General features: G+C 47.5%; 1 protein-coding gene across 1 annotated transcript in view; it reads left to right on the forward strand.

Annotated features, from left to right (window-relative positions):
• Window positions 1–19,903, forward strand: part of ABCF2 (ATP binding cassette subfamily F member 2) — a 293,880-nt gene that overhangs the window by 227,279 nt on the left and 46,698 nt on the right. Inside the window, exon 13 of the mRNA XM_069212334.1 lies at window positions 15,623–15,826. Within this exon, the coding sequence (XP_069068435.1) occupies window positions 15,623–15,826 (204 nt within the window). The remainder of the gene's footprint in view (window positions 1–15,622; window positions 15,827–19,903) is intronic.

A 19,903-nucleotide genomic window follows, 5' to 3' on the forward strand; every position in this document is an offset into this window, starting at 1 on the left:
GTGGCACAATCAGCTCCACAGGCCCGCTAGTAGCATTTAATATAAAGGCCCTGGGCACAGGTAGTGCACTTTACTAGGGACTTAGAGGTAAATTAAATATGCCAATTGGGCAGGAACCAATATTACCATGTGTAGGGGAGAGAGCATATGTACTTTAGCAATCAACTGCAGTGATAAAGTGAGCAGTGTCCTAAAACCAGCAAAAACAGTGTCAGAAAAGTGGAGGGAGGCTGGCAAAATGTTGGGTGATGACCACCCTCAGGCTGTCTGGTCTAACACAGCCCAAGATCCTGAGGGACAAGTTGAGGTGGGCCCCCACTATGCCATAGCAGAGTTACGGAAAAGCCTAGTTGAAAAACTTGAGGCTGTCAAGCAATGAGGAGACTGATGTGGTACAAGGAGACGGTGCCGACATAAAGCAGGTCGCAAAACTAAGAGGAAGAAGCCATTGACTTGGATGTCAGACAGTGATGCAAAGAATCACCACATAAAAAAGGAACGAGTGGGTTCGAGCTCAAGGTCCTTGAAGGCTAACCCAGAACCAAAGACCACAGTGATCAACAGCAAGCAAAAATCTAGAGAAACCCACAGGTAGAAGTTTAAGGACATAGCAAGTGGTAAACTCTTGGAACTAGCCTTGACTCTAGGGTATTTGGAGCACAAGGGGTTGAAAGCACGGGAGGGATTAAGATTAAGGAAAGAATGTTTTTATGCCAGAGTGGAAGACCTTAAACGCTCTATGTTGAATGGAGCTTGAACAGGGTAGGAGTTTCACTCTGCGGCTTTGTAGGATTCAAAAGCCCTTAAGAGTCAGAGTGAACAGGACTTGGACAGGTGGAGCTAGAGCCGCTAATGATATCTGTAAAGAAATGGCTCCCTGTTGCAGTTACCCCCCACTTTTGCCTGATGCTGGCTTGATTGAGAAGTGTGCTGGGACCCTGCTAACCAGGCCCCAGCACCAGTGTTCTTTCACCTAAAATGTACCATTGTCTCCACAATTGGCACAACCCTGGCATCCAGGTAAGTCCCTTGTAACTGGTACCAAGGGCCCTGATGCCAGGGAAGTTCTCTAAGGGCTGCAGCATGTCTTATGCCACCCTGGGGACCCCTCACTCAGGACAGACACACTGCCAGCTTGTGTGCTGGTGGGGAGAAAATGAATAAGTCGACATGGCACTCCCCTCAGGGTGCCATGCCAGCCTCACACTGCCTGTGGCATAGGTAAGTCACCCCTCTTGCAGGCCTTAAAGCCCTAAGGCAGGGTGCACTATACCACAGGTGAGGGCATAGGTGCATGAGCACTATGCCCCTACAGTGTCTAAGCAAAACCTTATACTCTTACGGCTACCCTGCACTTACAATGTCTATGGTCTGGGAGTCTGTCAAAAACGAACTCCACAGCTCCATAATGGCTACACTGAATACTGGGAAGTTTGGTATCAAACTTCTCAGAATAATAAACCCACACTGATGCCAGTGTTGCATTTATTAAAAAATGCACACAGAGGGCATCTTAGAGATGCCCCCTGTATTTTACCCAATTGTTCAGTGCAGGACTGACTGGTCTGTGCCAGCCTGCTGCTGAGAGACGAGTTTCTGACCCCATGTGGCGAGGGCCATTGTGCTCTCTGGGGACAGAAACAAAAGCCTGCTCTGGGTGAAGATGCTTCACACCTCCCCCCTGCAGGAACTGTAACACCTAGCAGTGAGCCTCAAAGGCTCAGGCTTCGTGTTACAATGCCCCAGGGCACTCCAGCTAGTGGAGATGCCTGCCCCCTGGACACAGCCCCCAGGAGAGGCAAGTCCAGGAGAGATAATGAGAAAAACAAGGAGGAGTCACTGGCCAGTCAGGACAGCCCCTAAGGTGTCCTGAGCTGAGGTGACTCTGACTTTTAGAAATCCTCCATCTTGCAGATGGAGGATTCCCCCAATAGGATTAGGGATGTGCCCCCCTCCCCTCAGGGAGGAGGCACAAAGAGGGTGTAGCCACCCTCAAGGACAGTAGCCATTGGCTATTGCCCTCCCAGACCTAAACACACCCCTAAATTCAGTATTTAGGTGCTCCCCAGAACCTAGGAAACTAGATTCCTGCAACCTAAGAAGAAGAGGACTGCTAAGCTGAAAAACCCTGCAGAGAAGACTGAGACCAACTGCTTTGGCCCCAGCTCTACCGGCCTGTCTCCCCACTTCTAAAGACACTGCTCCAGCGACGCTCTCCCCAGGGACCAGCGACCTCTGAAGCCTCAGAGGACTGCCCTACATCTAGAAGGACCAAGAACTCCCGAGGACAGCGGCTCTGTTCACAAAAAGACTGCAACTTTGCAACAAAGAAGCAACTTTGAAACCACTTGCGTTTCCCGCCTGAAGCGTGAGACTTGACACTCTGCACCCGACGCCCCCGGCTCGACTTGTGGAGAACAATCACTTCAGGGAGGACTCCCCGGCGACTGCGAGACTGTGAGTAGCCAGAGTTGCCCCCCTGAGACCCCACAGCAACGCCTGCAGAGGGAATCCCGAGGCTCCCCCGTAAGGAAATTCCTCCTTGGCATGGTTACCCGCTGACTTTTTGCCTTTGCTGATGCTAAGTTTTGATTTGAAAGTGTGCTGAGGTCTGCTAACCAGGCCCCAGCACCAGTGTTCTTTCCCTAACCTGTACTTTTGTTTTACACAATTGGCACACCCTGGCATCCAGGTAAGTCCCTTGTAACTGGTACCCCTGGTACCAAGGGCCCTGATGCCAGGGAAGGTCTCTAAGGGCTGCAGCATATCTTATGCCACCCTGGGGACCCCTCACTCAGCACAGACACACTGCTTGCCAGCTTTTGTGTGCTGGTGAGGACAAAACGAGTAAGTCGACATGGCACTCCCCTCAGGGTGCCATGCCAACCTCACACTGCCTATGCAGTATAGATAAGTCACCCCTCTAGCAGGCCTTACAGCCCTAAGGCAGGGTGCACTATACCATAGGTGAGGGCACCAGTGCATGAGCACTGTGCCCCTACAGTGTCTTAAGCAAAACCTTAGACCTTGTAAGTGCAGGGTAGCCATAAGAGTATATGGTCTGGGAGTCTGTCAAACACGAACTCCACAGCACCATAATGGCTACACTGAAAACTGGGAAGTTTGGTATCAAACTTCTCAGCACAATAAATGCACACTGATGCCAGTGTACATTTTATTGTAAAATACACCCCAGAGGGCACCTTAGAGGTGCCCCCTGAAACCTTAACCAACTACCTGTCTAGGCTGACTGGTTCTAGCAGCCTGCCACACTCGAGACATGTTGCTGGCCACATGGGGAGAGTGCCTTTGTCACTCTGTGGCTAGTAACAAAGCATGCACTGGAGATGCTATCACCTCCCCCTTGCAGGAGCTGTAACACCTGGCGGTGAGCCTCGAAGGCTCACCCCCTTTGTTCCAGCACCACAGGGCATTCCAGCTAGTGGAGTTGCCTCCCACGGCCCCACTTCTGGCGGCAAGGCCGGAGGAGATAATGAGAAAAACAAGGAGGAGTCACTGACCAGTCAGGACAGCCCCTAAGGCAACCTGAGCTGAAGTGACTCTGACTTTTAGGAATCCTCCATCTTGCAGATGGAGGATCCCCCCCAATAGGGATAGGAATGTGACCCCCTCCTCTTGGGAGGAGGCACAAAGAGGGTGTAGCCCCCCTCAGGGCTAGTAGCCATTGACTACTGCCCTCCCTGACCTAAACACACCCCTAAATTCTGTATTTAGGGGCTCCCCTGAACCTAGGAACTCAGATTCCTGCAACCTAAGAAGAAGAGGACTGCTGAGCTGAAAAACCCTGCAGAGAAGACGGAGACACCAACTGCTTTGGCCCCAGCCCTACCGGCCTGTCTCCCCCCTTCGGAAGAAAACTGCTCCAGCGACGCTTTCCCCAGGACCAGCGACCCCTGAATCCTAAGAGGACTGCCCTGCTCTAAAAGGACCAAGAAACTCCTGAGAACAGCGGCCCTGTTCACCCAAGACTGCAACTTTGTTTCCAAAGAAGCAACTTAAAGACAACAGAGTTTCCGCCAGAAGCGTGAGACTTGCAACTCTGCACCCGACGCCTCCGGCTCGACTTGTGGAGAAACAACACTTCAGGGAGGACTCCCCGGCGACTCCGAGACTGTGAGTAACCAAAGTTGTCCCCCCTGAGCCCCCACAGCGACGCCTGCAGAGGGAATCCCGAGGAAAAGACCCTGCACCCGCAGCCCCCATGACGTGAAGGATCGGAACGCCAGTGCAGGAGTGACCCCCAGGAGGCCCTTTCCCTTGCCCAGGTGGTGGCTACCCCGAAGAGCACCCCCCCCCCCCCCCCCAACCCCTTGGTCTCCCATTGATTTCAACGACAAACCCGACGCCCCCGTGCTGCTGAGGGTGTACTTTCTGTGCTAACTTGTGTCCCCCCCCAGTGTCCTCCGAAGACGCGGGTACTTACCTGCTGGCAGACTGGAACCGGGGCACCCCCTTCTCCATTGAAGCCTATGTGTTTTGGGCACCACTTTGAACTCTGCACCTGAGCTGCTGGTGTGGTGACTTTGGGGTTGCTCTGAACCCCCAATGGTGGGCTACCTTGGACCCAAACTTGAACCCCGTAGGTGGTTTACTTACCTGCAAGAACTAACAATTACTTACCTCCCCTAGGAACTGTGAAAATTGCACTGTCTAGTTTTAAAATAGCTATATGTGTTTTATTTGAAAAGTATATATGCTATTGTGATTATTCAAAGTTCCTAAAGTACTTATCTGCAATACCTTTCATGCAAAGTATTACATGTAAAATTTGAACCTGTGGTTCTTAAAAATAAACTAAGAAAATATATTTTTCTATACAAAAACCTATTGGCCTGGAATTCTCTGAGTGTGTTCCTCATTTATTGCCTGTGTGTATGTACAACAAATGCTTAACCCTACTCCTTTGATAAGCCTACTGCTCGACCACACTACCACAAAATAGAGCATTAGTATTATCTCTTTTTGCCACTATCTTACCTCTAAGGGGAACCCTTGGACTCTGTGCATACTATTCCTTACTTTGAAATAGTGCATACAGAGCCAACTTCCTACAGCTGCTGTCCTGCTACGTCGCCCACAGTGTAGAACATTATAACATCTGCCCCGTCCACAGGAGACTGGAATCTCAAAGCTGCTTTTCAGGATCAAATTGCGCATGTCCCTTTTTAGTCCTCCTGAATTGATAGGGTGAAGTGTTGCCATTTCTAATGGCCTCTTGTGTTACGGCTTTTTTTCCCCCAAAAAAATCTGGATAAAGTGACAAACGTGAAGCAGTGGATGCTGGCTTTTGCCCCCTCCCCAAACTAACCTGTATGGAATATTGAATACCTCTTGTTTCACTACACAATTCAGACATGTTGCATTGGGTGGGGCTGCCCTGCATCCACTGACTTGGTTGAACCAAACTACAGTGTAGTCCAGGAATGTGGTAAAGTGGCCATATACGTGTGTATGTATAGATATGTATCTATCACATACTACCCTTGATGTCAAATCACTTCAGTGAGTTTAAAGTCCCTGGGGTACTAAAGGAAGGCCCCGAGGGCTGCAGCGCACATTTCCCCAACCTCAGGGCCCCTCTCACCTAAATTCACTGAATGCTGCTTTTGCAGGCTTGATGTCTTGGTGCAGACCCAAACTGAAAACATGACATGGCACACAGCGTGTGTGCTATGTCCTTTTACAATACACTTAATATATGTAAGCCACCCCCCTGGCAGGTCTTCAACCCTAAGGAACAGGGTACTTTTATATTGCATGTAGGGGCGTACCTGCAGGAGCAGATATATCCCTGCTATGTCTGTCGATTCCAACGCATGGCATTTAAACAATGAAGCCATTTGAGTACATGTGCTAGACAGTGGTCTTTATGAGTTCTCCAGGCTTGCTCTGGGCAGGAGTGTGGCTTCTCCAAGGATGGACATTCCTGGGTGTGAAGCTTCAAAGTCCCTACTGCCTTTCAATGTGACCAGGCCTCCAAATGATGGTGGCGTTATCCACCCACCCACACACACACACACATTCCATACCTTACTTTTGACATTGGTACTGGCAGGGAAATTATGTAAACCTAGTGTGGACAGGCTGAAATGGACACTTCTTTTAATTTCTCTGTCTTGCATGGAAGGGATTGGGCCAGACCAGTCACCAACATAGACTGACACCCACTTACTTGGCCCCCAACTCTACCGGCCTGTCTCAGAAGACAAGGCCAGAGCTCGCAGACAGTTTCTAGAAGCAGTCTCTGCTGAAATACGTTGGGTGCCCAATGCTGTAAGATATCACTTATTTTCTTCAGCACAGTATCTTTAATTAGAGAATTGCTTAACTTCATAACTGTTTTGTTCAAAGCATACATAAAAGCAACTGGTATTCTAAATTGGTCCCACTTATTCTTTGAGCATGTGTCGTTGATTACCTCTGTTTATAAGTGCCTAACAACTCCTTGATAGCTACTCGTCCGCTCTACAACAAATTGGTCTAGAGCAGTGGTTACCAACCTGTGGTCCAGGGACCCCTGGGGGTCCGTGACTGCTTAGAAAATTTAATAAAATATTAGGTCTTCGGCTCTCAGTAATGACTCAGTAGGGGGTTCCCAGGTTCAAATAATGATTTAGTGGGGGTCCCCAGAATCCAGTAATGATAAAATTGGGGTCCACAGATGCCAAAAGGTTGGGAACCACTGGTCTAGAGCTCTATTTCTGCACATCTTTGGGGGTCCACTGGACTGCACTGTAATTTATTTTTCTACACGATTCCTACAGCGAGTAGCACACTACTCCTAAACTCAGATTATGGGTGAATTAGTATAGGGAAACTAGTTTAGTATTATATGGAGGTAAGAGTTAATTTGAGCAGAGGACGAGTGTTCATTGAAAAATGGAGGGGTAGAGGGAAGAATCCAGAGTGGCGATTTGAAACTCAGAAGGTATGGGATGAGTAAAGAGGGGGAAGAGTCTGTAGAAAGAGGTTAGGCAGTTCATGGTAAAATGAGGGTTGGGGTGAGTCAATGGAGAGATGCATTTAGTAGGGCAGTTTGGGAGATCACAGTGAACCGAAGTTCAGGGTGGGGGCACTGAAGCTAAGTTTAGGAAAGGTTATTTTGGAGATCATAGTAAAATTAGGCTTGGGGTGAGTGATCAATAGTTATAGGGAGGGGACAGTAATGCTCTATAGTTTCTTAAACATGTTGACCTTTTCCCCACTTATACAGTAGGGCTTGTCCGCAAGGATCATGTGGTATAATCTTGTTTACAAACAAGGCGCAGACAAGGAAAATGAGCTACCCCACGGAAGTGCATTCAAGTGAAACTGGCTGCTGTAAAGCTGCTCCGTGATTAACTTAGCAGGCAGTAACCTGCCTGCTCTTAAGGGGGTGGTACTATGGATCCTCCCCTTTACTCAGTCCACAGCTTCCTCCATTTTGGGGTGCTCTTTATGGTCTGGTCTGACAGTGCAGCTGTCTCCAGACAATATTGTGAGCGTCACTAGAGGGGTTTTAGGCACTCCCCACATGTTAAGCGGCAGGGTTATGTTTTGATGGAGACCTGAAAGAGGCATACATACGACCATTATTAAAGAAAACAAACCTAAACCGCAAGACCCCAACAACTACAGACCAATCACAAATGGACCTTTCCTGGGCAAATTGATAGAAAGAGCAGCATTCGCCCAGATGTCACAATTCATTGAAGACAATTCTATACTTTAAAATTTCCAAACTGTATTCCGCCCAGGAAGAAGCACTGAATCAGCACTCATGGCCATCTGGGACGATCTTAAAAACAGTCGACCGAAATGGAGTTGATGCACTACTTCTCTTGGACCTCTCAGCTGCCTTTGACACGGTTGACCATGACACCCTAACTCAAAGACTCCATGAAGCCGGCATACAAGGGATTGCTCTCGACTGGATTACTTCCTATCTCCAAAAAAGAACGAATATCATCCACTCGCCCCCCTTCTCGTCCGAACCCTACCTCACAAAAGCAAGGGTCCCCAAAGGGTCAATCATCTCACCTTTGCTTTTCAACATCTACATGACATCTTTACCAGAACTGATCAATGATTTCCATCTCACATGCTACAACTATGCAGATGACACACAAATACTACTTAAATTAGAAGACCCCAAAAACATTGAAAACTCACAAATCTTCAGTTGCCTCAGAGCCGTTGATCAGTGGATGACCTAGAGCCATCTCAAACTAAATACCTCCAAAACAGAAATACTCATATGTGGTGACTGGAAACATTATGACCCTCTGTGCGTCTGGCCTGACTATCTCGGACCACCTCCTCAGTTATCCAAGGAAGTGAAAAACCTAGGAATCACCATGGATTCCAAGCTAACTATGAATGCCCAAGTAGACAAATTAGCACGCACAAGCTTCATCACCTTAAAGACTTTACGGCGCATCTTCCCCCACCTCGGATTTCCACACAAGGTGCAAGCTACCATCTCGCTTGTACTATCCAAACTGGATTATGCCAATAGCCTCTACCATGGATCATCTCTATCTGTTATGAAAAAACTACAACGTATCCAGAATTCCGCAGCCAGACTACTACTACATATAAACCGCAAGCCCACATCTCCCCTGCCTTGAGAGCACTACACTGGTTACCCGTCGCCAGACTATGCACTTTCAAGCTGCTTTGTATCACCCACAAAGCTATACATGGAACAGGACCGCTTTTTATCAGAAAGAAAATTACCAAATACATCCAACAAAGAACCCTCCGATCAAGACTGGCACCCCGCCTTAGAACACCACCATACAAGAAAAAGACTATAGGTGGTACATCCTTCTCCGTCCAAGCAGCCAAACTATGGAATTCATTACCCCCAACTATAAGAGCCACAGATAACTTTCTTGTCTTCAGAAAACTACTCAAGAGTTGGTTCTTTCCTTCATAACCACCTTTTTCAAACAACTATAAACTGCATATGTCTATGTGGATAAATATTTTTTCAGATTATTTGTATATTTCTATTTATTTATAGTTTCTTTGAAAATATGTATTGCTACTGTCATAACAATAAAATACACACACACTCTTTAAACCTGTCTAAGTATTTTTTACCCATGATTCTAATTATGTATTGTAGGTGCATATGTGTATTTGTGTGTGTATATATGTGTGTGTGTGTGTGTATATATATATATATATATATATATGTGTGTGTGTATATGTTGTTTCTGTGCTTGGCATGTTCGTGGATCATTGCATGGCTCCTGGTTTTTTGGGTTGTTATATAGTAGATATCTATGAATTCCTGCTCTCATCTTATCACTCTTATCTACTCATCACTCTTATCATGTCTCTATCAAACTATCCTCCATTCTCACTCTGACTCATCCCTTCTACCACTTTCATCTCCTAAATATCTCTGCCTAAGCTCTTCCCTCCACCTCCACATCTAACTCACCAAACCTCACTCTACCTCTGTGATCTCCCACACAACCCTACTAAATTCTCCTGCATTCATCTCATCCTGCTACTATGCTCTCCCTAACCCTTCCACATACTCTTCCCCCTCCGTCCCCCTTTATTCATCCCAAGCCTTTGGGTTGAGTAAATGAAGGATATACTCCCAATTAACACTTCTGGATTTCTTTCCTCCTCCACCCCTCCATTACTCCAGTCAATCTTACTAACAAACTCTCATATCCGTGGCTCAAATTAACTCATAATAATACTAAAACTGTACTCATATTTACAGATACTAATTCTTGTTGGGTTCCGGAGTAGCGTGCTACTCATCGAAAAGCGCTTCGACGCCTCGTCAGGGGTAGTAAGCGCTATATAAATACGATTACAATACGATTACAATACAATTACAATATGTGTGTGGGTGTGTGTGTGTATATTTATATACATACTGTAGGAAGTTGGCTCTGTATGTGCTATTTCAAAGTAAGGAATAGCATGCACAGAGTCCAAGGGTTCCCCTTAGAGGTAAGATAGTGGCAAAAAGGGATAATACTAATGCTCTATTTTGTGGTAGTGTGGTCGAGCAGTAGGCTTATCCAAGGAGTAGTGTTAAGCATTCGTTGTACATACACATAGACAATAAATGAGGTACACACACTCAGAGACAAATCCAGCCAATAGGTTTTTATATAGAAAAATATCTTTTCTTAGTTTATTTTAAGAACCACAGGTTCAAATTCTACATGTAATATCTCATTCGAAAGGTATTGCAGGTAAGTACTTTAGGAACTTCAAATCATCAAAATTGCATGTATACTTTTCAAGTTATTCACAAATAGCTGTTTTAAAAGTGGACACTTAGTGCAATTTTCACAGTTCCTAGGGGAGGTAAGTATTTGTTAGGTTAACCAGGTAAGTAAGACACTTACAGGGCTTAGTTCTTGGTCCAAGGTAGCCCACCGTTGGGGGTTCAGAGCAACCCCAAAGTCACCACACCAGCAGCTCAGGGCCGGTCAGGTGCAGAGTTCAAAGTGGTGCCCAAAACACATAGGCTAGAATGGAGAGAAGGGGGTGCCCCGGTTCCGGTCTGCTTGCAGGTAAGTACCCGCGTCTTCGGAGGGCAGACCAGGGGGGTTTTGTAGGGCACCGGGGGGGACACAAGTCCACACAGAAATTTCACCCTCAGCAGCGCGGGGGTGGCCGGGTGCAGTGTAGAAACAAGCGTCGGGTTTGCAATGTTAGTCTATGAGAGATCTCGGGATCTCTTCAGCGCTGCAGGCAGGCAAGGGGGGGGTTCCTCGGGGAAACCTCCACTTGGGCAAGGGAGAGGGACTCCTGGGGGTCACTTCTCCGGTGAAAGTCCGGTCCTTCAGGTCCTGGGGGCTGCGGGTGCAGGGTCTCTCCCAGGCGTCGGGACTTTAGGTTCAAAGAGTCGCGGTCAGGGGAAGCCTCGGGATTCCCTCTGCAGGCGGCGCTGTGGGGGCTCAGGGGGGACAGGTTTTTGTACTCACAGTCTTAGAGTAGTCCTGGGGTCCCTCCTGAGGTGTTGGATCGCCACCAGCCGAGTCGGGGTCGCCGGGTGCAGTGTTGCAAGTCTCACGCTTCTTGCGGGGAGCTTGCAGGGTTCTTTAAAGCTGCTGGAAACAAAGTTGCAGCTTTTCTTGGAGCAGGTCCGCTGTCCTCGGGAGTTTCTTGTCTTTTCGAAGCAGGGGCAGTCCTCAGAGGATGTCGAGGTCGCTGGTCCCTTTGGAAGGCGTCGCTGGAGCAGGATCTTTGGAAGGCAGGAGACAGGCCGGTGAGTTTCTGGAGCCAAGGCAGTTGTCGTCTTCTGGTCTTCCTCTCCAGGGGTTTTCAGCTAGGCAGTCCTTGTAGTTGCAGGAATCTAATTTTCTAGGGTTCAGGGTAGCCCTTAAATACAAAATTTAAGGGCGTGTTTAGGTCTGGGGGGTTAGTAGCCAATGGCTACTAGCCCTGAGGGTGGGTACACCCTCTTTGTGCCTCCTCCCAAGGGGAGGGGGTCACATTCCTAACCCTATTGGGGGAATCCTCCATCTGCAAGATGGAGGATTTCTAAAAGTTAGTCACTTCAGCTACTGGCCAGTGACTCCTCCTTGTTGCTTTCTTTGTTCCCTCCAGCCTTGCCGCCAAAAGTGGGGGCCGTGGCCGGAGGGGGCGGGCAACTCCACTAAGCTGGAGTGCCCTGCTGGGCTGTGACAAAGGGGTGAGCCTTTGAGGCTCACCGCCAGGTGTCACAGCTCCTGCCTGGGGGAGGTGTTAGCATCTCCACCCAGTGCAGGCTTTGTTACTGGCCTCAGAGTGACAAAGGCACTCTCCCCATGGGGCCAGCAACATGTCTCTGGTGTGGCAGGCTGCTGGAACTAGTCAGCCTACACAGACAGTCGGTTAAGTTTCAGTGGGCACCTCTAAGGTGCCCTCTGTGGTGTATTTTACAATAAAATGTACACTGGCATCAGTGTGCATTTATTGTGCTGAGAAGTTTGATACCAAACTTCCCAGTTTTCAGTGTAGCCATTATGGTGCTGTGGAGTTCGTGTTTGACAGACTCCCAGACCATATACTCTTATGGCTACCCTGCACTTACAATGTCTAAGGTTTTGTTTAGACACTGTAGGGGTACCATGCTCATGCACTGGTACCCTCACCTATGGTATAGTGCACCCTGCCTTAGGGCTGTAAGGCCTGCTAGAGGGGTGTCTTACCTATACTGCATAGGCAGTGAGAGGCTGGCATGGCACCCTGAGGGGAGTGCCATGTCGACTTACTTGTTTTGTCCTCCCTAGCACACACAAGCTGGCAAGCAGTGTGTCGGTGCTGAGTGAGAGGTCTCCAGGGTGGCATAAGACATGCTGCAGCCCTTAGAGACCTTCCTTGGCATCAGGGCCCTTGGTACTAGAAGTACCAGTTACAAGGGACTTATCTGGATGCCAGGGTCTGCCAATTGTGGATACAAAAGTACAGGTTAGGGAAAGAACACTGGTGCTGGGGCCTGGTTAGCAGGCCTCAGCACACTTTCAATTGTAAACATAGCATCAGCAAAGGCAAAAAGTCAGGGGGCAACCATGCCAAGGAGGCATTTCCTTACACATACACACACAGTAATAGTTAGAAATTAGCATAGGAAACAACAAGCATTGGCAAGAAATTGTAGAAAAAACTAAGGCCCTAGGGAAGGGCAAAACCATATAATAAAATAGTGGAGCCCTCCGGTCAAGGATATGGAGAAGAGGGGAGGTGGGAGAACTTTGGACCTCAAGAGGTGAGTACCTTAGTGATCCCCCAGCCACCAGGAGAGCAGCAGTAAGTAACTGGTCTTACTGAGGACTTAGAAATTGAACTTTGCAAGAACAGGAACAGACCAGAGGAACCCATGGGTGAATTCTGGAACAGGAGGACTTGCAAAAGAAGGGGACAGAGTCCACTCCATGATGGAGTGTCCAGACTGAGCAGGAGGCACTACCCATCCTTCTGTGGATGGACATCCAGGTCGACGAGGGAAGATGAAGATCCGCTGTTGAGTCGAGGAGCTGCAGGGAAGTCCTTGGATTGATGCAGATGTCCCACGTCTGTCGCAGTCAGTCATTGGTCAGGAGTACCACCAACAAGCCTTGGCAAAAGTAAGTTGGAGCAAAAGAAGAGTTGCAAGGCTGGAGAGAACCAACAAAGTCCAGGCAACTCAACCCTGGAGGGGAGTCTGGGCTGATCCTCAGCAGTTGGGCAAGTCAGCAGAAGCAGTTGCAGCCCCCACAGGCAACCGAAAGGCAGCAGGCACAGTAAGTGCAGTCAGGCTCAATCAGCACACCTGGAGAAGAGTCCCACGGCACTGCAGCAGAGGAGAGACTGTCCTTGCACGGATGAAGTATTGTAGGCCAGGGCTACGTGGAGCCTGAAGATTCCTTGGAGCAGGAGCCAAGAAACCTTTTTTTGCTTTAAGATTCGAGGTGCACAGGGGTACTGCCCAGCAAGGAGAGGCAAGGGCTCAGTCTCCCAAAATGGACAGAGGGTAGAGGACCAAGGGGACCTCTCCAGACCACCACCCTTGTTGCGGGATCCACGAGTTCCATGGGTCCCTGTACTGGTGCAAACCAGTTTATGCAAGGAGGGCACTAAATGTGCCCTTAAAAGCAAACCGGTGGCTTCGGGAGGCTACCCCTCTCCAGCCTTGTAACACCTATTTCCAAGGGACAGGGTGTTGCCTCCCTCTCCCACAGGAAATACTTTGTACGGCCTTCCCCTGCCAGAGCTGTTCAAGCAGCAGGAGCACAAAAAACCTGTCTGAGGGGCTGCAGCAGTGTGGGCTGTCCGCAAATCCTGAAAGATCGGTAGGAGCAATACCAGGGGAGAGGGAAGGTCGGTCCTCTAAAGAGCCCCCAGAGTGCATCGAATCATGACACCAATACTAGCATTAGTATTTGGTATGATTCAGACATGTTTGATAACAAACATGCCTAGGTTCAGAGGAACCATTATGTAACTGGACCACAGGTGTTGGTAGTACACGGGTAGAAGGGCTTCCCCACACTTCTGAAGCCCAGTGCATTGGAACTGGTGTTCGTAGGGGCACTTCCTGATAATGCAGGGGTACCCTCATACACAGCAACCTGCACCCTGCCCTATGGGCTAGGATATGGCCTACCATAGGTGTGATTTAGTGACCAGTAGTGAAAGGGTGTATGCACCTTTTCACGTAGGTTGTAATGGCAGACCTGCACATGTAGTTTGCATAGGCTCCCATGGGTAGCATAATACATGCTGCAGACCGTGGGGGACCCCTAGTGTACCAATGTCCTGGGTACCCAAGTAACATATACTAGGGACTTACAGGGGTACACCAATATGCCACTTGTGGGGTGTAAAGGGTTCCAAACCAACCAAATTTGGAGGAGAGAACACAATCACAGGGTCCTGGTTAGCAGGTTCCCAGTGGAGACAGTCTAAACACTAATAAACAGGCAAACAGTGGGGGTAACCATGCCAAAAAGTAACTCTTCTACATAAGGACACCCTTGCATATATCGCTCCTGGGCCTTAGAGAAAAGGGCCAAAGGTGCACCTACGTCCCCAAGCACCGAATGTTTGTCAACTACCTGCTTGTTGTCCCCAAGCCTGCAGTCTTTTTTCATGAATACAGTTTCCCATTGAAAACCACTGGGCACCCACTGCCTTACTGCACCCCTGCAGCCGCAGTGCTGCCTGGAGTGACTTGCTGGTGTGGTTCTGATCAGTGCCCAGTACTTTCTGAAGTTGGACTAATAAATCGCTATCTGTGTTTGCTGAACATTGTTTTCCTCCACACATTGACATTGAAGAACTCTGAATTTGCACTAAGTGTCGATTTTGGAAACGAAAAAGCATTTATGCTTGAAAACATACTTGCCTTATAACATTTCTTGGGTTTAGATTGTATGTGAAAAGTGTTACTTTATCTAAATTGGTTTCAGATGTATTCTTTCAGAGTGTGCCTCTGAGTACAATAAATGCTTAGCACTACCCTCTAATAAGCCTAACTGCTCACCCATACTACCACAAAATAGAGCATTAGTCCTACATACCTTTGCAAGCCACTTGGGGATCCTCTGGTCTATGCACCGTGTACTTCTTAGTATACCATATCAAGAGACGGTTTCCTACACTGATTATTCTATATTAGGTTAGCCATTAGACATCAGCCTGTGAAGCATCAATATAATCAGAAGCACATCAAATTATGACTTGTAGTTAGGCAACTGTTACTCAGCAAATTCATGATTTAAGTATTCATGTGAAGCTCCACTAGAGAAATCTTCCTAATCTTCAATCTTCATCTTTCCTAGCTTCCGCTAGCCCACCACCAAACCCTGACCATTCTGTTTGATGCTATCATTAAAGTATTCTCCTATAAATGCTTCATCTTGTGGCTGATTTCCCAGTCCCATAGTTCCCTTATGGTTGATGTTGCCCCTCTAATTGCTAATATCCTTTCCATTCACAGGTCTGTTAAATGGCTCACTGTACAGTCCACTCTGCTTGGGAGTCCATTTCTCCAGCTTACCCTCCCAGTGGTTCACAACAGTGTACTTAGACTAGCTATATTCCATCTTTGCAGATCTATTCAGTGTTTCATTTTCATCTACCTTGGTTGTGATTAGTCTCTGGTCTCTTTCAGGTCAGTCCCATCCGTAATCTCTCAGATGGGCAGAAGTGTCGTGTCTGCCTTGCGTGGCTTGCCTGGCAGAATCCTCATTTGCTCTTCTTGGATGAACCGACCAATCACTTGGATATTGAAACAATTGATGCTCTTGCTGATGCAATAAATGACTTTGAGGGAGGCATGATGCTAGTTAGCCACGACTTTCGACTTATTCAACAGGTACCTCATTTATTTTAGCTTTACTTTAGTGTTTAGCCTGTGTTTTGAAGCTAAGCAATTGTTTGTGTTTCTTGGAGATTGTCACTTAATGGTTCACATATGCTGTACTTTGAAATCGACGCAAAAGGATAAGGATCTAAAGTCTAATTTTAGTAATTCCTTTTTGATGTTGGGTATTGTGAACATTGTGATCAGTGTTTATTCTGCTCTCCTTGCTAGAGAAGAATGAAGTTTGCAGGATTCAAAATCCAATATGAAATTAACATCTACATTTTCTGCATGCGGTTTTAAGTAGGAACGTCTTGGAATTATCCACAACTTCAAGGATGGTTCAACAAGGAAATGCAAGTCATGGATCTAGCTACTGAAAGCATAATGGCGTTTCAGCAAATCAAACTCTGATTCTGGGGAGGGAGCGTAAGGCATGCAATCATCCTGAAAAGCCATGTTTTATTTGTTGTTATTTTGTCCTGATGGATTCCTCAATTTTTATCCTCCTATTACGATTGATTTTATGCAAAAAATTATCAAATGCCCACTTAGTTACGTCACACTAATTCATTGCTCAAAATTGCAGTCTCCATACATGGACAAATTCTGCCAGTGTACTGTAGAAATTGTACCTGTTGTAGATACCTCCTTTCCCCCAATATGTGTCCTCTGTTCAAGCTATATGCGCTCTGGGCATGCACAGGAGCCTGACTTGACTTGCATGGTCTCTTTGTGGGACTCAGTTGGGCTGAAGCTGGAGGAACAAAATAAGCATTTGCAATACAATGGGTCTCGCATGTGCTCCAGTTAAAGCTATTAGCGTTGTAAATTTCTAACTGGACTTTTCTTGCCACTTAAATAGAAAAGGAAGAGTAAAACAGTTGACATAAGCGACCAGATTCAAAGTGCAATGGCCGCCATGAGCACGAAGGAGAGACACAAAAAGAAAAAAACTTTGCTCGCAGTCAAACGTAACGGCAATTTTCCAATTATCCATGTAACAGGGGCGGTCTGTAAGGTGGTAACAAAACCTCCCCAAGGAGGGACACATGTGAAGCATTTACTAACGATGACAAAGGATTTTTGAAAGGCAAGCCCACAAACCAGTGAAAGTGATTGGATATGCGGTAGGCGTGGTTAAAAGCCTTAAATACAATGTCAAAGCACTTGTGCGCTAGACCTAAAAAGGTGTTTGCCACACATTGGACATTTTTCTAGAAGATTAAATGTCTGTCTGAGGTTTTGCAGTATAGATCTGTTTTGGATCCACATGCTGTGCATTATTCTGCCATCTAGTTTTTCGTTCTGAAATCTGTCCCAATTTTAACACCCCTCTACCCCATTTACCCAACCCCTCTGCCCCACCGTTAAAAACACCACTAAAGTGTCAACCAGATGAATGGCCATGCTGGACTGATGGCAACGAACATAAGTCCACAATGTGGTTGCAGAATTCATATTTTTCCATGATTGGCAAGAGAATCTGTTGTATCTGTCAAGATATGGAAAAATACACTGAAAAATTATCATTCTTTACCATTTGAGGAAACATCGAGAAAGAATGTACTAAAGCGACAGGACTTTCTATAGGGCATTACAGGGGAACAGAGGATGTATAGTTGGGTGTGAGGAGTGGTTGACTATTCTTGTCTCTCTTCTGAATCCTGTATGTCTAAGAGGTGGAAAATACTATTCATATGTACATCTATTCTGCCATCTAGTGGTTGGGTTTGAAATTCTTTTGTCCTAACACGTCTTCAGATTCTTTTTTCCTACTTTGAGTCTGGAAGCACAGAGAAATTCTTCAAAAGAATGAAAACACTAGCTTGCTCTAAGGAAATGCCTTTTTGTATAGTCACCCCCAAGCTTTTCAACTGATGATGGTATTTTGACTTGGAGTGCACTGAGGCCTGTTAACCCGCCCTCAGTGCTAGTGCCCTGACCCTAAAGTGTGTGTCCAGGTGGCTGTACAATATTGGAAATGGCTGACTTACCTTAAAATCCTAGAGAATGGTACCTAGGGCAAGTAAGTTAGAAGGGTACCCCAGGGCATGCACCATTGATAGTGCCAGCCTGGAGGTCCCCCAATGAAAACTAGTCCCTCAGTCTGCCACTGCAGTTTGGTAGAGCAGTTGTGCACTGCATTGAAAGCAATGGCAAAGTCACCACTTTCCCTGGACATGTGTGTAAGTCACCCCTCTGTCAGGCCTACCGAACCCTAAAGACAGGGTGCAGCATATGAGACAGGCAGGAAACCTACTTTACATATCCTTAGAGAAAGAAAAACAGAAAATAAGCAAAAAGCATTGTTTTTACTGAACACCCACCTGTCCGCCCCTGCCCACTCCCCCCCCCCCCCCCCCCCCCCAAGCCACTTTAAGGTATCCAATGTGTTATATTAATCCCGACTTGTATCAAGACCAAATTTTATATCACTTGTTGCTGTGTAGCTTTAGGAGAGCTGGCACTTTGCCTTTAGAACTCCTGTGCCTTCTCAAGCATGTGGAGCCTACTCCATGAGAGAGCTTTCTGCCGTCCTGGAAAAATGTGCCAATGATGTTCAGGAAGGAGAGGTGTTACGAGGTGGTACCTCCCTCCTGCAGGAAGCCACTCTAGTGTTGACTCCAGAAGGCCAGCTTCAAAGGTGAAGCCCAATTCGAAAGACAGATGTGTAACAAGGGGGAAGGCTGCCACATTTTTGGGGTAGACAGGCTGGCACAGGCAGCAGAGATGAAAGGAGTTGCCAAATGGTTTCCCAGGGGTGTATAGCCATGAGGTAGCCACAGCCCGGGGGGACGGACTAGTGAGGTTGGAACATAGAGGGGTCTCGCCATCCTGGGAGTGGTCATAATAGAGTACCCTGCGATAGTCAGATCCCACACTCCACAGGAAGTAGTTCTCAGGTGGAAGGGAACCTAGTAGCCCATTGGCTACCTACCACAACTTGCCCTGAGGGCACTTTACAAGCATAAAGAGGGCACTCCTGGCACCAAGACATCTACCGACTTGGAAGAAGGGCAACCCTGCTGGCAAGCAGAGAAGGACTGTGCTTGCTGTGTCCTGCTCAGGGTGTAGCTGTCTCCACAGCCCATTCAAGCGAAGAGTATACTAAGGGCTTGCAAACTGGCCTGTAGTTTGCAGCAGGGACACAACAGCTGAAGAAGCCTACATTTTTGGCAGAAGAATATAAAATAGGATCTTTTTAAACTATCTGGAAGAGTCTTCATATCATGTGGCTGAGTTGGAATTGATTTGGTCTTTCTTGATGAAACATGATATTGGAGGTGTTTGCAGCAATTTTGAGTGCTGGGTCCTAATTTTTGTTTATCTTCCCGTGGTCATGTACTCTGTTGGGGGGAGGAGTTCATAAGACTGATTTCCCCCCCCCCCCCCCAGACTCATGCACCTTTGATTGTGACGAATACCAATTATGATGATAGATGTAATGATTATGTTCGATGGCATCTGTCGCTGTAGATACACATGGTCTGCATAGCTCGCCATCTGGTGTTGGGTCGGAGTGTTACAAGTTGTTTTTCTTCGAAGAAGTGTTTTCGAGTCACTGGACCGAGTGGCTCCTCCTTCTGTGCTCATTGCGCATGGGCGTCGACTCCATCTTCGATTGTTTTCTTTCCGCCATCGGGTTCGGACGTGTTCCTGTCGCTCCGAGTTTCGGAACGGAAAGATAGCTGAAAACGGAAGATTTTCGACGGTATCGTTGCGATCCGGTTCGAGATAAACACATACGACAACGCATTGAACATCGAAGCGCTTCGGTGCCCATTGGGGTAGATTTCGGCACACCGTCGGGGCCTAGTCGGCCCGACCGCGTGGAGAACAACGCCGATGGAACGGACCCCGTTTCGATTCTGCCCTGAATGCCACAACAAATATCCTTATACGGACCAACACTCGGTCTGTAACCTGTGCCTGTCACCCGAGCACAGCGAAGAATCCTGTGAGGCCTGTCGGGCGTTCCGGTCCCGAAAAACTCTGCGCGACCGTCGAGCGAGAAGACTGCAGATGGCGTCCACGCCAAAAGAGCATCGACAGTTCGAGACAGAAGAGGAACAGGAGGAATCCTTT

Source organism: Pleurodeles waltl, chromosome 10 (genome assembly GCF_031143425.1).
Source record: "Pleurodeles waltl isolate 20211129_DDA chromosome 10, aPleWal1.hap1.20221129, whole genome shotgun sequence".
NCBI lineage: Eukaryota > Metazoa > Chordata > Amphibia > Caudata > Salamandridae > Pleurodeles > Pleurodeles waltl.